Source organism: Columba livia, chromosome 4 (assembly GCF_036013475.1).
Source record: "Columba livia isolate bColLiv1 breed racing homer chromosome 4, bColLiv1.pat.W.v2, whole genome shotgun sequence".
NCBI classification, from domain to species: Eukaryota; Metazoa; Chordata; class Aves; order Columbiformes; family Columbidae; genus Columba; species Columba livia.
The window spans coordinates 66,301,957-66,323,322 of NC_088605.1; the positions used below are offsets into that span (position 1 = coordinate 66,301,957).

General features: G+C 39.2%; 2 protein-coding genes across 24 annotated transcripts in view; both read right to left on the reverse strand.

Moving 5' to 3' along the window:
• Positions 1-521: 521 nt before the first annotated feature.
• Positions 522-13,117, reverse strand: ADAD1 (adenosine deaminase domain containing 1). Of its 5 annotated transcripts, none has more exons than XM_021298637.2 (12): positions 12,592-13,117; positions 12,044-12,238; positions 10,450-10,626; positions 9,857-9,982; positions 9,305-9,373; positions 8,626-8,751; positions 7,723-7,846; positions 7,351-7,521; positions 5,423-5,649; positions 3,779-4,016; positions 3,123-3,255; positions 522-2,100 (listed from the first exon to the last, which is right to left on the reverse strand). In XM_021298637.2, the coding sequence occupies exons 2-12, from the start codon at positions 12,225-12,227 to the stop codon at positions 1,987-1,989; spliced, it is 1,689 nt and encodes a 562-aa protein (XP_021154312.2). In that variant the 5' UTR covers positions 12,228-12,238; positions 12,592-13,117; the 3' UTR covers positions 522-1,986. The 5 variants fall into 5 exon arrangements, with proteins under 5 accessions (XP_021154312.2, XP_021154310.2, XP_064918199.1 ...); XM_021298635.2 differs by having other exon boundaries at positions 9,857-10,024; positions 12,592-13,116; XM_065062127.1 differs by lacking the exon at positions 10,450-10,626 and having other exon boundaries at positions 9,857-10,024; positions 12,592-13,116.
• Positions 13,118-13,252: 135 nt separating this feature from the next.
• Positions 13,253-21,366, reverse strand: part of BLTP1 (bridge-like lipid transfer protein family member 1) — a 127,858-nt gene continuing 119,744 nt past the window's right edge. For all 19 annotated transcript variants that reach the window (XM_065062105.1, XM_065062106.1, XM_065062120.1 and 16 more), the window contains 6 exons: positions 20,643-20,894; positions 19,885-20,088; positions 18,258-18,452; positions 17,175-17,309; positions 14,900-15,065; positions 13,253-14,003 (listed from right to left, as the gene is read on the reverse strand). In XM_065062105.1, coding sequence (XP_064918177.1) covers positions 13,787-14,003; positions 14,900-15,065; positions 17,175-17,309; positions 18,258-18,452; positions 19,885-20,088; positions 20,643-20,894 — 1,169 coding nt within the window. In that variant the 3' untranslated portion in view covers positions 13,253-13,786. The remainder of the gene's footprint in view (positions 14,004-14,899; positions 15,066-17,174; positions 17,310-18,257; positions 18,453-19,884; positions 20,089-20,642; positions 20,895-21,366) is intronic.

Consider the following 21,366-nt stretch of genomic DNA (forward strand, 5'->3'; position numbering starts at 1 on the left):
ATGTATGCAGGTGACATGTGTACCTGTTGGTAATACAGCTTCAGTGTCATGACTGGAACCGCAGCACTCTGGCTTCTCTCAAGCTTGTAGAATTGTACATTTTCAAATTACTGAAGCAGCTGAGGAAAAACACGGCCAGACACCTACATGTTTACATTTACTAGCTCAGTGCATTCTGCACATGTTTTAATTCAACCAAAGCAAAATCCAGATATAAGAACTGGATCCAAGCTGTTGTCATCAACTTGTTTCTCAAGGATACAGCTATCATACACATCACATTCTTTTTCACAACAGAACCTCTCTCAAGAGAGAATCTAAACTTCATAGATATCTTGGTTTGCTGCTGATTAATAAAATGTCTGAAGCATAAAAAAACAATCCAAAACATTTCTCAGTTGTACATATTTAAGGCTTTTCGCTAAACTACGGGAAACACCTTAGTGATGATGTCTCAACGAAAGTGTAAAGCAATACAGAAAGATGGTCCAGTAGAGTATAAAAAAAGCTAACACACCGTCAAGAAAATTTATTGTTTAATATTCCTGAAAAACAGCAACACTATGCTCTAAGCCTGGAATACGACAGCCACTCTCGAGCATTCTTGGAAAAGAAATATTACATGGAGCAAATATTCTGTGGAGTATGTGCCACAAAAAGACCAAAAAAAACCAACCACCAGCACACCACTCCCCCCAGGTTACAAGACAGTAACAGAAAACTAAATAGCAAAATTGCAAAAAATGGTCAAGGACAGAGTAGTAACAAGTTAGTGAATTTCAACCACTTGAAAAGCAACAGATCACCTATTGCAAAGACCCACGTACTTGTTACAAAAATGGATTAACAATAAGAAGGTGAAACACCACCACAACTGTATACTATTACTAATGTATGAAAACATTACATAACAGCTTCCTACACTTGTAGGATATAAAAAGATCCAGTAACAGAATGAAAGCATACTACCTAGCTGCAATACACTAACATTTCACAATATCACACAGAAGCCCAAGTATGGTATTCAACAACACCCCTATAAACATCATTATAATGTCAACATATTCAACTTTTCTTACCATAACTCACAAGGAAGAAACTGTCCTCTCCACAGGCAGCATTTTCCAGATTATTATGTATGCAGACAATTTTGCAAGGACTTGTCATCACAGTGATAAAGTAGTCTGTGGGTGGAGAAGTCCAACTAACCTGCAAGTACTAACATCCAATGGTTTTTGGGATAGCCGGCAAAAGGTGAAGGAACCTGATTTCTGGTAACTTCTGTACTATGTCACACTATGTTGTTATTCACAACCTTGATGCCTTTAAAATGCTTTAAGTCCACTACCAAAAACAGTGATTGTCACAAAAAGCTTGAGTAACATCTTGGTAATTTGAAGTTTCACATTTGCACATGCAGATTTTTTTTTACCTTTCTACCATAAACAATATGTAGTAAACTACAAGTCATATGGCAAAAAACACAAAAGAAAAGTCTTAAACTGACTAGCAAAGGATGCCTACAGATAAAGGATTGCCAATTTTTGTTCCTGAAAGTGATTCTCACATTGGTATACCACTTTTTAATTTAAATAAATCAAACACTTACTGATTTTTCTTGTTTTCTTAAAGACAGTTGTAAAAAAGGCAGGGAAAAAGAAATCATCAATAGAGTAATCCTGAATCTAAAAGGAAAAAAACATGTTAATAACTCCATGAGGACCAGAGAAGAAGTGGCACTGAGTGGCAAAACAAAACAGATTTGCAAAGTTGATACTTCTACCTATAAGGAAACAGAGGATTTTTTCCTTTGGAAAAGCCTAAACAGTTACAGATGATTTAACAACTGCATTTAAACTGATAAGCAGCAGCTCTGGAATTGTTTTCTTGCTGCAAATATAAACCCTATGGTTAAACATTTCACTAATCAGCATTATGTTTTACTGAAAGGAAGCATCCAAACCAACTTTACATACAATCTCACAGTCAGTCAGTGAACTGTTCGGTATATGAAGACTTCACAATCCAGGATCCATAGCTGTGTTGCTCTAAGTAGTTCTGCAGCAACGTTTTAGCTTCCTGGTACAATTCAGATCGAGTCTTTAAAAAAAAAAAAGAAAAAGAAAAAAGATCTTGAAACATGTCAAGAATGATGGTTAGAGAGATGTGTGTTTCTTACCACCAGCACATAACATGCACAAGCACAAACCTTGCAGGGTAAGCATTACAGACGCTATACACATACTCTTTTTGCATGCTTGGGCATTTATTGAGATGGAAGAATTATGTTAAACATTCATTTTTTCAGCATCTTTTCAATTCCAATGGTATCTTTACTCAGAAAAGAAACATTCAATATCATTGAATGCAAATCTAAATGCATAGTGAACAGTCCATTAGCAAGCCACTTTTATTTTAAAGTAGATTTTGAATCATTAAAAAAATGGTCTCTTGCATGTTCTGACAGGAGGAGGGGGGGGGGTGGGAAAGATATGTACTTCATAGAAGCTTAAGTTTCACATAACAATTTCGGAAATATACCTCTTGAACACAGGAGAGAAAAAACCTGCAAGGCTATAGAGAAGTAAGATGCGCCTATCTATTTCCAAATATGGACAGGAGTGAGTAAACAGTGTTTACAGCAATCAGGTAATTTCTCTGGATTGTTATACTACAAAAGAAAGCCAAGGACCTGATGTTCTCTTCTGATAAATGATTCCTACTCCTCAGTGACATAAGAATCCTCCCATAGGACTACAATGTGATAGAAAACATCTATAGGAACCAAATATGAAGAGACTGAAAATGACCTAACAAAAAACTCCAACCTTTTAAATATGAAACTATCTTATATGAAGAAAATGGCCAGCAGCTTCCACACGCTGAGACAAGACACAGAAGACTTTGACAGATAAAGTTTCAAGATTAATTCAGCAGATTATTTTTTACTTGAAAACATCAATTTCAGATGTTCTCAAGCAAAGATTATAGGCAATACAGGACATTCAGCTCTTCATCTAAAGTTTTCAGCAAACTACAAAATCACCCCGGCTACAAAACCGGCTTTGAGAGTAGCCATTAAGAGACTCCTTACTGAAATTCCAGCCCCTGTTAGCACTTACCTTAGCTTCGTGGTATGTTGCAGCTTGAAGCAAATCATCTCGTTCTGCTTCCTTAGCAAGCAATCTGAAACGACTAAACATTGCTGCCTTGCAAAGGCGACTTGCCATGTAAGCGCCGCTTTTGAATGGTGAACTACAGTCAGAATGAAAAAAGCGTAATAAAGCTCAGTAACAAATACATTACAGGTACACTGCTCATATCCTTACAGGATTTTTCCCCCTCCAATGCTTTCTGAATACGATCATAAGATCCTACTTCCACTTTCAACAAGCAAAGCTAATGCAAGTCAGCAGCTGTGATAATTTAAACAAGTAAACCAAAAACAGTCTTTAAACTTGAATTCATCTGAACTTGGATGCCAACTGGTTTTATGTATTGTGAGAACTAAATCACTCACTACAACATACAATGGAATAGAGATACCTTAATTTAAAGAACTGTTTAATTTCATATATCGGCATCTCACTGTAAAATTACAGCATCTCTAAAACTACATCTAATCACAGGACGCATTCATCTAACCCAGGAGAGAATGTCTCTAATTCAGGCAATACTGTGGCCTCCCTGCACAGCTTACAAAATCAATACTTCAATGAACTGGCACAGAACAATAAGGCTCCCCATTATTTCCAATACAATAAAGAAAAATCCTAACCTTTCAGTTGTTTTTCCATTTAACGCATCCACAACCTCCAACGATGCATCTGACAACGACCAATTCAAACTGAGATACCTCTGTTTAAAGTCTCTTTGAATTGAGTGTGCAGCTTTCACCAAGTAAGTGTGAGATCTGTTGACCAGATAAGGCATTGGAAGCTTTGATGTAAGTGCATCATCAACACGCTGTTTTATAGCTATTTCTAGCCCTCTTGTATCCTGGCAATTTCCACTTCCTATTAATCAAAACAACATCAGTCACATATAAGTACATCTAATTAAAAAAAAAGTTAAGAATGCAGATGTTTCCATTGGTCTACATTATATCAATTTTTCTACACAAAACTGGTATTTGGAAAAATCCGTTCCAATATTCAGTATGCAGAACAAAAACACTTTCAAAATTTTTTCTCCAGAGGCATAATTATTTTCACGGGATGCCTCCTTTTTGGAACAATTATTCATCACCAACTCTACATTCCTTACAGAAGATACCATTAAAATAGAAGCTGCAGCGTAAACGTCCATGTTCCACATCAGAAAGCACGCTAGGGAGTTTGCCAACATAACTCCATATCCAACTGAATTTCTGACTGCCTACTAAACAAACATACTTGGCTTCACAGCATCTCAAGGAATGGTCATTAACTTCTATTAAATAGAAGGGAAATACATTACGGATTTTTATGTTTACTTAAGTGAGCATAATAGGAAGTGTTTCTATTGCTTTTAAGTGGAAGTGCCTAAACTTCCCTAGAAGGAACACACATTCATTCACCAAGTCTTGCAAGATCTTTTGGAGCACTTAAAAAACCTTGTTCTGTGGTAGAAGAGGAGAAGCTGCTACAGCATCAAGGTCTGGGGAACTCAGACATCCGTGTACTAAGTTTCATAATACAAATACTGAGAGGAAGAAACGCCTGAAAACCTTCAGAATGATAACCACTAATTTAATTCCACCCCACAAATAAAAGCTACTGAAATGAGTTCTGATAACAGCATGGTCTTCCTGACTGCCACAAAATCGTGAGAATTCATTACACCCTTGGTAATACCCATTCCTCAACAAAACATGTATTTGCATTAACCTGTACAAGGGCAGATGGGCAGGAGGGCACAGACAGGACAAAACTGAAGACTTTCCAACAGAGATGGTAAGATACTCAAGGTTGACACTCTGTGACCTGACATTTTCAGTTGAATACTGGCAGTGTTTCTCTACCACTGGTCATTTCTACAGTTAAGTGACTAACACCATCACCTTAAGGTCACCCTGTTTGACTGAATACACAGCATTTGTCACACTTGGTATTTTCTCCACATTTAAAATTCAACTTGTTATAAAACAACACTGAATTTCTTGTTACTCTAATATGTCATAAAGGGAGGGCAAGCTAAAAAAAGATACCCACAATGACAAAGAGCAAGCCTACCTGTGTTTTAAATTAGGGCATTTCAAGGATGAGTGGAAAAAAATTATACACACTTAGTATCTCTTCAGAAAAGTCCTGTAATTCCTCAAAGAACCAATCTCAGCTCAGTCATGCTTTACAAAATCTAATCAAACCGGAACATGAAAACATTAAAAAAAAAAAAAAAAACAAACCACAAACAAAACCCCAGAAATTTCTATTAAGCTCACCTACAAGAATATTGTTGATATAAACTGGTTCAATGAAGTGGCTCAGTAACGCTCCCTGAAGACCAACCACTTCCCATTTTGTTAATTTATCACTAGCTGACATACTGGTTGCTGTAACTGTTTTAGGTGGACAACAAACACTTAGGTAAATCTTGCCTTCTATAGCAACGTGGAGACTCAGGTCTTCATTAGTTTCATAAGCAGATGGAGACTGTGGATTGAGATGGCTAGAGTAAGACAAGAAAAATTAAATTCCGTGAGAATGTACTCCAATCAGAGATCACTGTAAAGTGGTATCTAATACTGTTTCTCAGAGCAATTATCACTAGATCTGGGCCTTACATTATGTTCAAGATATGTAGATTTTAGGAACACCACGTTCAGCTGTTCAAGAGTCTAGAATACTGAAATCAGTATTTAAATAAGAAACAGAAATTCAGCCTAATCTTAGCCATCAGTTGTGCTAATATTAGAAAAGATCAGCATACGCTGCAAACAAGGTATCACTTTTTGTCTACTTACACTATGACAGAAGTTACCTGGAGGCTGCTCATCTTGTGAAAACGCAGCTGCAAGGTTATCTCCTGTAAAAGGTAACTTACTCTGCTGTTCTCCAAAATATTTAAAGCAAGCAGATGCAACACGTCAGGGAGACAAAACAGTGATTGTTATGAAGCAAAACATAGTTTTCCCCCTTAACCAAAAAGGGATAAGAAGTGCAAGTCTGAAATTTTGAACTAACCCTCCCCAATTTTAGCATAACCTACAATGTTATGATCAAAGGTGCTTTTGCTTTACTACATTATTATACAGCAAACATTTAATTTCAGCTTAAGTAACATACTGCCATCTGTTAGTAAGTGGCCATATTTTGCTACTCAATGGATCACTGGAAGCAATTCCCTTCTAAAAACTATATATTGAAATAACTTCATACATAACCAAAACTGCTGTATTAGAAGAAAATATTTCCAGAGCTCAAGAGATCACGGACATTGACCAGAAAGGACAAAAAGCACAAGTGAAAGTACTGAATCTGATCCATCAACCATTACAGAGCTGCTTACAAACTGCACGCAGTCTTATCAACTATTTCCCTGGAAGAGGAAGCTATGACACTGAAGTAATCTAAACTTTGCCGCAATTCTAACAGGAGGGACTCCCCTAGTCAGCGCAATTTGCAATGAACTGGCTGTGACCTCCAGTTCACAAGGCTGCCTTCCAACTACCACAAATGCAGTATGAAAGCAGCTAGTGGTCTTGTAAATACGAAGGAGTTATGACTGCATGACTTCCACGGACATTATTCCACCCCACCACTACAATAGAAACAAAAAACCTTTATTCATAAAGACTTGGTAAACCCATGACTGCTGCTGTTAAATGTCAAAACTATAAAAAAACCACCTTCAGAGATTTAATAAAAGTTAGAAAGATAAGCATAGCAAGTATATTTGTTCCATCAAGCTTCTCTCATTACCTTTTTTCTACAAAGCAGAGCAGGAGCCTATTATTTCAATCTAAAGCTTTTATACGCTAGTCCTGTGGTGCAAAGGATGACTTCACATCACCACACGCACTTGCTTAGTGGTTGAATTAATGATTTATTACTATTTTAATAGTATCTCTGGAGGTGTGCTAACAGGCAAGCACACATAATAATAAACAATAATAAACAAAGCATCATCCTGAAGGTATAAGCCACATATGTTTTTTGTTGTGTTGAGCTGTATCTCATACACTTACCACTACCACTCCATACATTAATGATACATTAATGCTTCCAAAACATTTAAAAAAAAAATCAGAATACCCCTTCCACCTTAAAAATGTGTAAGGCTGCATATTTTCCACACTCATAACACGTTTGTCACTGCAATCAAATTAATCTTCCTCTACTACATATGTGAAAATCCCACGGTACTTACATCTGTGATTTTAACTGAGCAGCTCCTTTTGGCAGCTGATTCATGTAGAGAAAAATAGTTGTGTTTTGCTTTAGGGTAAGCAGCTTTGAGCCTGGTGCTGGGCAAAATATGGATTTCTCTGTCCTCACTGGATTTTCACTATAGAACAGCATAAGATGTCTATAAAAATACCTAAAAGAAAGTGTAAGTGTGAAAAATGCTACTTTATTTACAAATACATGGACCTTCACATTTAATTCATGTGATTTAAAAATAATCCAGAAGGCACTAACTATAAAACGTAAATGCACTTATATTTCCATTTGCCAAAGTATAAAACTGAGCAGAACTGGCTGCAAGAGAACTGGTAACTACTTGTACACACATTCTCACCTAACTAGAGAACGCCTTGCAATAACAATGGCATGGCTGTCATGCAAAACTCTTCCACAGGGCTGAATGCACCGGCTGTAATTACATTCTCCTGTTCCTAGAGCTACAACTTCGTGCTGTCCACCTGAAAAGAAAACATTGATTTTTATGTGATTGTGGTGGGTTAACCTTGTATGGCTGCCAGGTGCCCATCAAGCTGCTCTCTCACATCCCTCCCTCCCCTCCAGCTGCACAGGGGAAAAAATAAAATGAAAAAATGCCATAGGTCACTTGCTGTTTACCATCATATGCAAAACAGACTGAACATGGGGAAGATTAATTTAATTTATTGACAATTAAAAATAAAGTAGCATAGTGAGAAACAAAATCAAAACTAAAACCACCTTCCCCACAAGCTCAACTTAATTCCTGACTCTTCTACCTCCTCTCCTCCCTATCACTTTGTCTCTGCCGGTCCTTCCTCCTTACACTCTCACCCTTGGTCCAGCATGGGGTCCCTCCCACAGGTCAGTCCTCCACAAATTCTCCAACGCGAGTTCTTCCCATGGGCTGCAGTCCATTGCACAGAGTGCAGCCCTTCAGGGACAGACTGCTCCAGCGTGGGTCCCCCATACCGTCACAGGTCCTGCCAGGAGCCTGCTCTTGTGTGGGTTCTCCATGGGTTGCAGCTTCCTTCAGGGCATATTCACCTTCTCAGGCCTATACTGGTCTATACTCCTCTATGAGACAGCACAAGGAAATGCTCACGGATGTCTTGAAAATTTGCACGACTGTAGCACAACGACGCATGTGACAGATCAGAACATGGTTTGTCAAAGGAGGAGATCTACCCTGTACCTTTATTCACGGGACCAGAAATGCAGGTTTCCCACGCCCCAGTCCTCAGAATCAAACCAGACTTGCCTTTTTCTATGATGAAGGCAGCCAGGGAACTGCCACAACTTTGGTACTCCGGATATTCGGTAGTCAGGCTGTTAAATACTTCTTCAAGTGTTTGTGAAAGTTTTTGATATATAAGCTGTCTTCCTTCTAAATGAAACAATAAAATCCAGCAGACAGAAATTTGCAAGGGCAAATAAAATAGGTACTATCAACAACTTGCCAAATCATAAATCCAAATGTACGGTAAAAGCACTACTATCAACACACACTTTTGAGATTCTGAAGATGATGAGGATGAACATGAATAAATAAAGGACAAGAATCCCTAGACACTTTATGCTTTTATTATTCATAATAAATCAGGGATACAGATCAAGTTTGATCACCTACTGGATTTTCAGCTATTTTCAAGCATTTCAAGTAAGGATAGAAATGCTGTTTGTATTTCTGTCACTGACTCACCACTTAAATTCAAGCAATTTTTGTAGGTTGTCTCAATTTGTAGAACTGATGGTCAATTTCCTACTTTAGTGACATTGATTTTTACAGTGTTCTTTAAAAAGATGTGTAAAATAACAGTAACTTCACAGAGATCACTAAATGTACTAAAAGAAGCATTAAAAAAAAAAGGAAAAGAAAAAAGGGGCAAGCATTTTTTGACTAATTTGAATCAATAGGGAAAACCAAGACTATTCCTTACCAAAACGGATCCTTGAAATGTAAACCGAATTTGCTGCAGTTTGGGGCTCAGCAGGAGTACAGGCAGGATCTAAGAATTTAACAAAATTTCAAACTAGGACAGACATTCCAAATTTCAAAACATGGATCTCACACTATTTCCAGCAAGTTAAAGTTTCTAATTCTCTAAAAGAAGATAAACATTATGGTAACTGAATTCTTTTGACAGTAGTAACTCAGTGTTTAAGACTTTTAATTACAAAAATTCAAAACCACTTTGGTTACCACAGCAACACTGTGTTGCTGTGTTGCACAGTGCAACAGCAACAAACACATTAATTCCTTCAGTATTCTCTGCTCTGTGCTACAAACTGATGCAACTCCTAATACACAAAAGACAAAGGAAAAAACAGTTTCAGCACCACACAGCAAATAGCTCTGCCCAAAGGATTCAAGAAAACTGACAGAGGCCCTGATGCAGAAGCATTTAATAACAAAACTACACTGAGATTTTACATATGAAGCCTTAAGCAAACCTTTTCAAGTTCTAATTAGGTGTTGCTACAATATTTACCTGACTTCTCAGAAGCCTCTGCCCCTGTATGCTCCAAGTTAAGTAGCTCATCAAGAGCCAGTTTAGCTGCATTTAATTTAGATTCCTTCTTGTTTTTTCCCAGGCCAGCCTTGTAGCTAACACCATCTAACACAGCACAAAATGTAAAATAAGGCCTTATGACATCACCTTTAAAGGAGGAAAAAAAGCAGACACAATTAGTAAAATTACTTTAAGGTACTTTTGTCCATAGCTTTATGTGCTCATATTCATTCCAAGGACACGTACAAGATGAAAAGACAATTTTAGCAACATACAACTCAAACGTTTCACCTCCACAAGAATTTTGGTGCTTTTCACTTTATGCACTTTTCACAAAGTTCTAGTAGCAGCCACAATTTTATACAACTCATCTGATCAAATTCCCTAGTAATTAATTATGATATACTGCTGTGTAGACAATAAAACAGCAGCCAAAAAGCAACCTATGTGGAGGGTAGTGCAATTAACAGTAAAACAAAAACCCTTTTATTAATGCCAACAATACTAACTGCAGAAATTCAAATAATCTCAAGAATAAGTAAATTTTATTTCAGAAAAGCAGCAGCATTTACCTGCCACACTAGTTTCTTTCAATTCAAGTTGTACATGGTGCATTTGTGCAAACTGATGCAAGGCAGATACCGGGTTTATTATTCCCTGTTTGTATCTTCTAATGAAATCAACTAGGTCTTGCTTTGGAGGAAGTGCTAACAACGGGGGTGCATGGGCTGCTTTCAAAAGTAAAGGCTCTGAAACAAAATCAACAAAATCACTGAAGACACTGAGAATTTAAATCTGTTAACCATAAATGCTTTTTATATGCTTCTTAGAGGAACAAAAATCAAAAACATTTACTCTAGAGCACTACTGCTCTGTGCTGGATCCTACATTAAGAATACTAGCAATTCTGAAATTGCTAGTACCTTCTCTTTTTAAAAGACCAAAGCTTTTGAGTACTAAGTCCATTAACCTCTCAATATAGACAGATATTACATGTAAATACAACATACGTTTCCCCTTCCCTCACGCTCAAATGAAAGCTGCTGACGGCAGATACAAACAATAAAGCATGTGGTTCTTCACACAAAACTACAAAGCGGTGGAACTCCCTGTCATAAGGCACTATAAAAGTTTTATCAACTACACACATTATTCAAAAAACAGATAACTCGTTCAAAGAAAAGGAAACTCACCCACAAAGAGCTGCTGAACAGAGACAGTACCACTGGCTGTGGTGGCCAGGACAGAACAGGGGGAGAGCTGCACTGCACACCCACCCTGACCCCGCAGGTTCCCCCGACTCTCGGAATCAGGACAGGGGGTGCGCGGATATTTCATCTGTCCTAGCACGGAGTCTTTATGCTCTTCAGAGGTCAACTGGAAGCAAGTTAGTCAAGTCATAAGAGAACTCTATGAATCCTGAGTAGTAGTTGGGAGGCAAACCCACACTTCTGAGTTTCATTCAAAAGACAAACACTTCCAAGGAGTACACTACATCTAGGCAGCTGCCCTTGACTTGGAGGTCTCCTACAGAATAACCAATTAGCGTTTCCTTCAGGAACTACTGTGAAAGATTGGTGTGTTTGTTCAGATTTAAGATAAAAAAATGAAATCTATTTCCTTGATTAAACTCCAGGACAGATGGAGTCTTCAGTTCCAGGGTTGCCACGTACTCAGACACAAGTGTGTCCCAGCCAAGAAGCAGCAAAATAAGCTGTTATTTCCAAGTCTCATAAATACGTGCCTATACCTTAACACAACTATTCCAAGAAACACTATTTAAAATACATCCTGGGACAACCAGAACTGCAGTTAAAACTTTTCTCAATGATCTCTATGAAAATCAACACCGCAGTACATATCCTACACTTTGGCAACCTCTACAGCACTTCTAATATATACAACTTAGAGTTTATAATTATGAAATGCTGCAGACTATATAGCCCATCCTTTAACAGATCTCTTATGCTAACAGACAGACTTTCAGTGTGAAGGAACATAGGGAGAAACAAGTTCAAGCAGACACTAAAGAAATAATATTAAAAATACAGCAATAAGAAAAAGCAGAGGCTTGCAACCCTTCAAAAAACAAAACAAAAGTTACTTTCACAAGCATTAACAGAGACTTCTAAAGGCTAATTCCAGTGTATAAACTGAAAACTATACCTTGATTTTGTATCAGCTCTGGTGCACCGTGCCTCCCAGGTGGAAGTTTTGGCCTTACGGCCACAGACTGAGAAAGCTTCCTTAAATGTGGCCCCTTAGGAGCCCCAGCTAGCAAAGTCTTCTTATGTATGGGGTCTAAAGTGGGTGTTCCAGCACTCTGAAAACAGCCATTGCTGTTAGCCATTTTTGATCAACCTAGGCAAGTTCAACAGTAAAGTCAGGAGGTGTGAGAGGCACACTGCAAACTCCAGTTACGCCATTTCACAAGAGCGTTATAAACAACCCACATTCTGCTTCCCTACGGACTGGTGCAGAACCGAGACACAGCACCATCCCCACCCCTTTCCCAACCGGCACCAGGAGTTTCAAAGGCACTGACCCAGTCAGTCAACCACCTTCCCCCACGCTTTACGTCAAGGCTTCATGCAGCACCGCGCCGCGCCTTGCAAACGGCTCCGAAGACAAGCCGGTCCCGAGACAAACACCACAGCACGAGAGCCGATGCCCCTCAGATTCCCAGGACAAGCTGGAATGGAACACCCTGGTACCTGCTCTCCTCTCCTGATCGCTCTCCCGCAGGAAAACCCACGCCCGTCGGGCTGTGTCGTCGCGCTGCGGGCGGTGCCGCAGCGTTCGCACCCGAGGGGAAGGTGGAGCCCCCCTGAGGTAAAAGGCGGGAGGAAGTGCGAGGGCGATGTGGGAGCGCAGCCGCACCAGCTGCCGTCCGCAGGGGTGGGGGCCTGGGGGCCGCGCAGACACCGCCCGGCGCCTCGCCGAGCCGAGTTTCCGCCGGCCCTCTCACCGCTGGGATTCGGAAGGCGCAGGCGCCTCGGCGAGGCGTCTCCATTTTGTGAAGGGGAGGATCCCTCCCTGCCGCCCGCCACGTGCGCCGAGGCGCGAGGACGCCGTTGCGGCTGAGGGCGGGCGCGAGCCCCCTTGTGGCGCAGCAACCGCCGCGACTCGCGGCCCCCGCGGGCTTCCCGTGCGGAGCGAGCCGGGGCGGTGCCGCAGCCGCCAGCGGCGGAGCCGCGCCCTGACCCACTTGCGGCAGGAGCGCCCGGGAACCGCCGCCCCCGCCCCCGCCCCGCGGCCGCTCGAACGTTCGAGGCGAGCGCGGCGCGCGCTGCCTTCTTCCGGCTCCCCCGGGGAAGGCCACCTCCCCCCCCCGCCCCGAGTTACCTCACTGAGTAAATAAGACTCGATGCACAGTTACACTTAAAACACTTTTTTTTTTCTTTAATCAAGGAAGTTGAACAAAAAAAGCCCTGTACAGTAGTTAAATTTTATTACAAATGTAATAAACTTAATGGTTTTTTAGCACTAAGGCAAATCACAGTTTCATAAGTTATATATATAATTTACACAAGTCTACAATTGACAAATCAATTACCAGTCACATCAACGAGGGGTGTGTTATGGCAAATAAAGTTTATGAAAATTCACAGTTAATCTGCAAGTATTTTAAAGATGCAGGAATCATATTGCACATAATAAACCAGTGGACGCTGAGGAGCAGATTTACAGTGCTCAGCTGTTCCTTCACAGAATATACATTGGTCATCACCATGCAGTAACTTCAAATACAGATTGGTATCATGTACCACAGTAAACAGTTACTCACAACGTAAGTTAATTTAAATGGAGTAGGAAAAAGCTGTTAGGTTTCTCTTTAAACCATATTTAAACTCTTTAATAAAACACTCCGAGAAAATCAAACGGAATTATGTTTGTCACATTATACTCTTAGTATTCTTCTTTGTCCTTTCCTTTCTTCTCCTTTTCATCCTGTAGTGCAGTACCGAGTTTCTTTATAAGGACCGACAGAACTTTGTCCAGAGGATCCATGACACCGCGCTGCAGCCACTTGGGAATGGTGGTCCTTGCGTGGTGGAAGCCCAGCTTCTGAAGGATGTAGTCAACACCAACAGGATCTATTTTTCTCCCAGTCCACGATATTAATCTAAAAAACAATAAGGAGGGGACTCAATCTTATATACGTAGGTATAGCAACTGGCATTTGTATAAACAAACATCCCTTTTTACCATTGTTGCTTCTGAACAACATCAGTCCAACAGGCATCGTTTCCAACTTAATTTATACAGATGAACTGAATGTGAGCAAAGGAACATCCTCTCAAAGGAGGAGGGTGCTCAGGGCGGCAAAACCAGACTGGGCTGCTTCCAGATCATGTTTCAATTCATTTGTTATTACTGCTAACAAAAACTGTCAGCTGTCAGGATTTGTTTGGCCTGGGCTGATGTGTAGTTTTGATATGTGAATGAACACACAGGTGCTCCAGCAGTGTCAACAGAGGTTAAAAAAACAGGGCAAGCCTGACACTGATTGAAAGTGTATCCTGAGAGCACTGAGTAAGTAGCTTCTATACACACTGTTCTTTAGTGGTAAGTTTAAACTGCCATATAGCAACCAGTACATAGTGTTTTATTATTTACAGAAGAAACTAAAACTGGAATGGTAAAAAAAGAAAATGCCAGATGAAAAACTGTCTGGCAGAAGGTGAATGGGCTGTTGCAAGAGAGTGAAATACAGTAATCTGTGGTCTTTAATGAGTTTAATTGTACTGTAGCCTGATTTTGAAGAGCCTCCGACAATATCTTTCATCTGCAAAGTTCTAATCTAGAAGTTAACTGCACTATCCAGCTTCTGTCATGTCCTGTGGCAGATGTCTTTGCTAGCAGCACTAATAACCAACAACCAATCTGTAACAGCATCCACGTGACTGATCCTCACCGTAGCTTAAAAGCATCGATTTGGAAACACTTGTGGTTTGAAGGACAGTACCCACAGATCAGATGCATGGACAAAGAGATGGCAGGTAAGAGCCTGCTTGTTACCTAAGCGTGGGTTCCAGATGCCAAGTATTGCACATAAATTCTCGCCAGTCAACTGTAGTGTAAGTTATGCTTTCCTCAGCTTCTTTGTCAGCAGAGCTGTCCTCAAGAACGCCAGCCGAGTTCTTCTGCCCTGGACGAGCAGCCAAAACGCGAGGAGGAAAAATTGCTACAAAATGGAGAGAAATATTCCTACATCAGTCAGTCACGAGCATCACACTTGGATAGTCGTCGTACATATTATAAAGAAATACAAGCACAAATCTCAAACAAAAGAGAGAACCACCTTGTGTTTCAGTTTTACAGAATTTCTGGCAAACAGTTTTGGTTTGAACACTGTGCTAGTAAAAAATATCCTATGAAAACTGTAATAGATGCTGGATAACACTGCCAAGTAGGATTCTTCCTTCTCTCTGCCAGCCCAAAGCATCCATATACAGGGGCTTGCTTTCAAATCCATCACAGCATTCAAAGTGTATCCCATTCCATAAGCACAGTTCAGACATGCTCTTAGTATCGAATATTTTTGTAGATTGACGAAGTAATGTATGAGGAGGAGGATGGTGGGGGAATAGTTAAATTTTTATCCAAAAGCCTGAAAGAAACCTGCAATGAGCTCTTACTTGAAAAGTAACAGCAACTCTTTCTCTTCCAAACAACGTGTTGTATAAAATAAAAAGAAATCTGTGAATGTGGATTGAATTTTGATTGTTTTTAAGATTACCTAAAACCAAATTTCTTTACAAAGTTCCACCAAAAACAGTTATCTTCTCCTTTTGTTAGTTTCTGCATTGTTGGACATTTTACTCTGAAGTGCTTTTAGGAAAATGAGCACTTCTAGCACGGTTGCACACAATTATACACAAACAGATTTTGATACAGTTAGTTAAAAATTAACTTTTAAAATATAGAATTTAATGTGTTCTACATCATTTCAGCGTTACATTTATATACCACACCATGTTACATCACATTAATAAATGTCAAATTTTCTATACAGTTCAGTAACAAATGCAGACTAATACGCATAACACTGAATTTCACACACACCAGAAAAACAAAATATGTGGCTTTCACTGTGGTGGTAACTCATTGTTTACATGTACGTTACCATGTTACGTTACTCTTGAGGCAGCCTTTAAAGAACAAAGTACAGAAACGAGAGTCTTTGCTGTGGCAAAATTTGGAGAAATCTGAATTTAAGATCAGAAGTTGTAAAACTTCAAATAAACAGCTTTTAATCCACTGATGACATCTAATATAATTATATGGCACTTATGTTAAATGTAATAATCATAGATTTTGGCTAACGCCTACAGTGACATCATGATATTTTTCAAGTCTTAAAGTGACTTATTAGGTTTTAGATACTGGTGGCAATAATTACTTGTAAATCACTGCAGCCACTAGATGATGACCTTCCCTTCGACGTGCAGGTGACCACAGTGCACAGTCACTCATCCAGCACTGCACTGTTCATTCACCTTAAGGCTGCAACAACAAAAATCCCTCCGTGTTTGGTGCATTTCACATATATATATCAAATTCACTTGCTTTTCATTTGCTCTTCTTAGCAAAGACCACATTTTGCTTAAGAATGCATGCACCCAGTTTGAATGCTGCTGCTAAACACAGTCCCATGGCAAAGTAAAGCGTTCTGAAGTCAGAAAAATGCATGTTTTGGAAGAAACTCCATTGATGAAAGGACTGCAATAAGAGTAATGTAGCTTCCCAAAAAAACCCTTTCATCTGCATATGCCATCTTACAGAAAGAAAAACTAAACACCAGGTGTCATAGTATGAGCAAGACTACGACTCAGTAACTAGGGCAAGCTCATCAGTAGCGGGTAAGGAACAGAAACCCAGGAGCAGGTCTGTTCTTGGCAGCACATCGGTGCTGTGTCAGAGGTGACTTGACCGTTGTGGAACAACCCACTGTACCTGTAGCAAAGCGCCACACAGACACTAGTGCAGCTCCCTGCACCGCACTGGCGTGTCCACAGGGACACAGTGAGGTTTCTGTGCCCGTATGTAACTGCTCTGCCCCCAGTTCTTCAGGAGCTTCACTAAAATCAACTCAAGTATTTCCCAAAAAATGTTGCACTTTTTGAGAAGTTCCAAAATACCTCTTGGCTTTCAGTCTAAAGCAACCAGGAAAATAACTTCACTTATCACTGATTTAACAACTCTTTATTAAAAAAGTATGCAAGTATTTCCTATCAAATATCTGACACCTGTAGACTGTCAGACAAGTGTTACCTCATAAACAACAACTTACCTTTTTCTTTTTCTTTTAGATAAGCAGACACCAAGTCATGCAGAAACATAATCAATTCAGCATCCATAGTTACACAAATGTGGTCTGTAAATTCAGTTACTACACTGCATTCCACCTTTGGTTTAACACTTGTATCTACAGTCAGATAAAAACAGTATTAATGCACTTCTAAGCACATACCGCAATACATAAAAGCACAGAGAACTTTAATACAAATTATTTGAAAATTACATCCCTGTTACTGAACCAGACACCCAAAAGAGAGGAAGGACTAGATGACCATTGAAGGTCCCTTCCAACCCAAACTATTCTATGATTCTACAATTCTGTGACCACAATTAGCATGTATTTAGCAGCCTCAGCATTTTTTAAGTTTTCCCATCTAAGTAACTTCTGACATTTTTAATTTTTTTTTTTTTTTTTAATATTTTTTTGGAAATAAAGACATACTGTCATGTAGCACCTTGATGGTCCCGTACATCAACAGTCAGCCTAGAGCTGTCTCACTAGCTTTTGCTATGCTATTAATGCGTGATTTTAGTATGAAAAGCTGATAGCAGATTTTGCTAGTTTGGCTCTAAAGAAACAAGGTTGTCTTATCTAGCAGCATTATCTAGGATCAGGTATGGAGTAAAACCACAGCTTAGCAAAATTAACTTCTCATTCTCTTATACCTTCAGATGTCTCATTTCCCACCAGTTCCCAATGCACCCTGAAGATGACATTTTGAGAACAAGACGAGAAAATTTAGGTTCCTAGATCATATTCCCTTTTCCACAACAGCCCTTCTCTTTTTATTACGATTAAGAAAACTATCCCCCCCTAAAAAAAGCCCACAGCTGACCTAGCTGCCATGCTCATATTCATTTATCTTAGTAAGATTTTTCTACGGTGACCAGACTAGATCTTCACTCTCCCATCAGAATTCCCTTTGCATTTTATTACGAAATGGTATCCTTTCTTGAAGAGCTAGAGTAATTTTCAGATTAAATCCGTTTATTTATCAGCAGTGTCTTTGTATTTAACTCCTCATTTATAAGAAAAAGCTTTGGATCAAGAAAAAACAAATAATGTTTACTACACCTTGTAGTGAAGGTTCTTGGGGTTCCTGAACATGAATAGATTTAAAATCCAGCTGCATCCTTGGCAATGCAAAGATGGTTTCAGTTTCATGGTTGTAACTGGAGCCTCCTCTGAAGCCACTTAGTAAGCTTGAGCTTTTCACTGTTGTGCTGCTCTCCGGGTTATTGGCATCGACATTTCGAAGCAGGTTTAACTCTACAGGAACAACAGGAAATTCCCGATTCAGTAATAGTTATCAAAAAAAAAGGTTCGTTCAGCACAGAGGGTGACAGATTTTCACAAAATTTAATAGTGGCAATTTCATACACTGAAATACATCTCATATTAAGGAGGAGGAAATAGATCTTGGCACCATAACATCTAAGCACTTCTAATAATCTTTGTCAGTTTTTTGGAAGCCTTAGAACAAGATTTTATTCATCTGACCACCCTATCACAACTCTGAGCTTTGAGCTAAGCAAAATACAGACTGCATGGGCTCAAAGCATGCTCTGTGTTTGAAAACATGCTAGTACTTAAATGAAAATAAATCTAAGTGGATACAATTAATATCTACATTCACCAAGGCAACGTTGCTGTCAGAAATCACTGCTGACCAGGAATCCAGCTTTGTCACAAGACTTTTAACATAACACACATGCAACAACATCACTTGAATCAATTTTTGGCTGTTAAAATTGTGACAGGACAAGAAGTTAAGAAAGGTTACTATTTCCCTGTGTATGATTATTAAGATTATCTCCTTTATCCTGCTCCCAACAGCAAATGATGTTGCTTATAAACCTAAATGCTCCAGATGGAGCAGAACAGGACTACATAAAAACATGTAACAGACAGCACCTCCATTTGTGAACTTCAACCACTACATCCTGTTGTGTCTTTCAAAAGTAATTAATATTAGTATAGTATACCAATAATTTGAAAATATTTTTTCAATAATCATCTGCTCATTTCTCAGTATATGCCACGTTCTGCTATTCACCCTTTCACAGAAATTCTGTTGATATCACCTACTGATTCTAGAGGTTGTGAATGAAATAGCAGCAGCTATATTTTAAGGTTTATTCTAACATTATCTTGAAAGCTTTATTTTCCAACTACCAGTGATTTAAAGATGTGATTCAAAATGCCTAAAAGCAGCTGAAGGTTGAAAAGCTTTAGGTAGATGACTAATTTTCAAGTGTCTGTCATAAGCAGTAAGAACCTAAAACATATTCCTAATTCGACTTAACCCCTAAATCTTTCATATACAGTGAAATTACTGAATGTATTCTCATGTTATTATACAAATCACAATTGGACAACTATGTGAAACAAAGAAATATACTCAAAGAGGAAAAGACGAGCACTATAGAACTACTGCAATGCCCGATATATGCGTCCTATAAGATAACAGAACATTTTGGCTTTACTGCACAATTTGGAAAAGGCCTTAGCTCAGTAACAGCTGGAGCTGCTCAGCACACTGCTGTGCTTCATTCCACAGTTTACCGCAGGATTCTCAACTTCCATCATCTCAAATTCCCTTGTCCCTGTACCCATTTGAAATGTAGCAACTTTTAAACAGCACAATCTGCACCGCCTGGCAAGCGGACTGATCCCAAAACTTAATAGACATGACTCCAACCTTCGTTCCTGGTGGCTGTAACGTAATTGAACCACTCCTTCACGCTGGCAACTCCATGGGGGGGGTTTTCATGGCGGCGCCGGGTTATCTTTGTGATGGTTGCCATCGGGCTCTCGAGGGCTCCACACGGTTTGGTGACCATAGTGTTATGGCCCAAATGGAAGTCCAGGGTTTGTACAATATACGTGGAGTGTTCACTAATTCCTGCACGGAAGGTGCGGGTGGGGTGTGGGGCGAGAGAGGAAAGAAAAATGGAAAAAGCAGGTTGGTATGGGTAGCAGGATTTCTTCTCTCACTCTTCTCTCATCACATAGATATTTAACATGAATAATTAGCAACCCAGTGGCATTAAAAACTGGTATAAAGCTTGAAAACACCAGAAAAATTAAATCCTCAGTGGCTACAAACAGTAAAAACATCAAGATGAAGAAAAATCTAAGTGACAGAACCATCCAAATTCATCGTATAGAAAAAAAAGGACCGCATATACACAGACATACAATTAACAACGCAGACGGTCCACTTTGTAGGCGTATTATCAAGGACCTATCTAGTATATCTGAAAAGGTACGTTGCATTATTCCACAGATTAAAGAAATGGTGGTAAAGATTGAGAGGGAACAGATTATTATTTTACGTAAGTGGTACACTGATTTAGACTTCAAAGAAAATAGGTTTTTCTTTGATTTCTTATGTATCAGCACATTCTCAGATTCATTTAAAGGAATTCAGAGGTATAAGGAAATGGTTTAAATTACCATCTTCCCAAACTTTCTGGGCTTCTGTCCAAAATGCAATATTGGGTTCTTCAAGGTGAAATAAGGCCCAAGACTTTGAGCGGAAATTAGGCCCATGAAAACAAGCCAGCGTCATGTGGTTTCCATGCAGGCTCATGGATCCTCCAAACTGCATTCCATCTTCTGGCAATGGCATCTGGAATAAGGATATATGGCACCCAGACACCACCTTCAGAACTCCTGGCCAATGGCGATGATGGGCTGCATCCAACACTAAAAAGTAAACATGCAAAAGCAAGAAGAAACTTTAGGAAAGAGAAAGAAAATTGCTGTCATATTTGTATTGCTAATAAAACATGCTATTATGAGTGATATTTTCTAATCTATTTCATTGACGCTGTTTCATCCTTGTGATCTAAGGTTGTTGCAGCTTATGAGTACCTGAACAAACATACTTGGAAATCAATGAGTCATTGTGTTCAGACAAATTATGGTTTCAGCTCATGATTAACAGAAAGTAAGAACAGCATCACACTTCCACCGCTATGCAAAGTAGAAACGTTTTTTATGAAATAGACTTCAAAACAGACTTTGAAAACTATTTCGAATCGATTGAAATAGTTTGAAAACTGCTAAAAAGATTTTTAATTTTTTTTAAACAAAAATACATATTTTAAACTAAAACCTGAAAATAACATTTGAGTTCATAACTGTAGGCCAGGTACAGCAAGGTACTTGAGACATT

What these genes read in the sequence shown, in the direction of transcription:
- ADAD1 (XM_021298635.2), bottom strand. Translation starts at nt 12,227, where the DNA reads ATGGCTAACAGCAATGGCTGTTTTCAGAGTGCTGGAACACCCACTTTA. An exon ending in AGAGCTGATACAAAATCAAG is followed by an intron (nt 10,627 to 12,043) that starts GTATAGTTTTCA and finishes ATTTTGTTTCAG; the next exon opens with AGCCTTTACTTTTGAAAGCA. An exon ending in TATCAACAATATTCTTGTAG is followed by an intron (nt 4,017 to 5,422) that starts GTGAGCTTAATA and finishes TTTGATTAATAG; the next exon opens with GAAGTGGAAATTGCCAGGAT.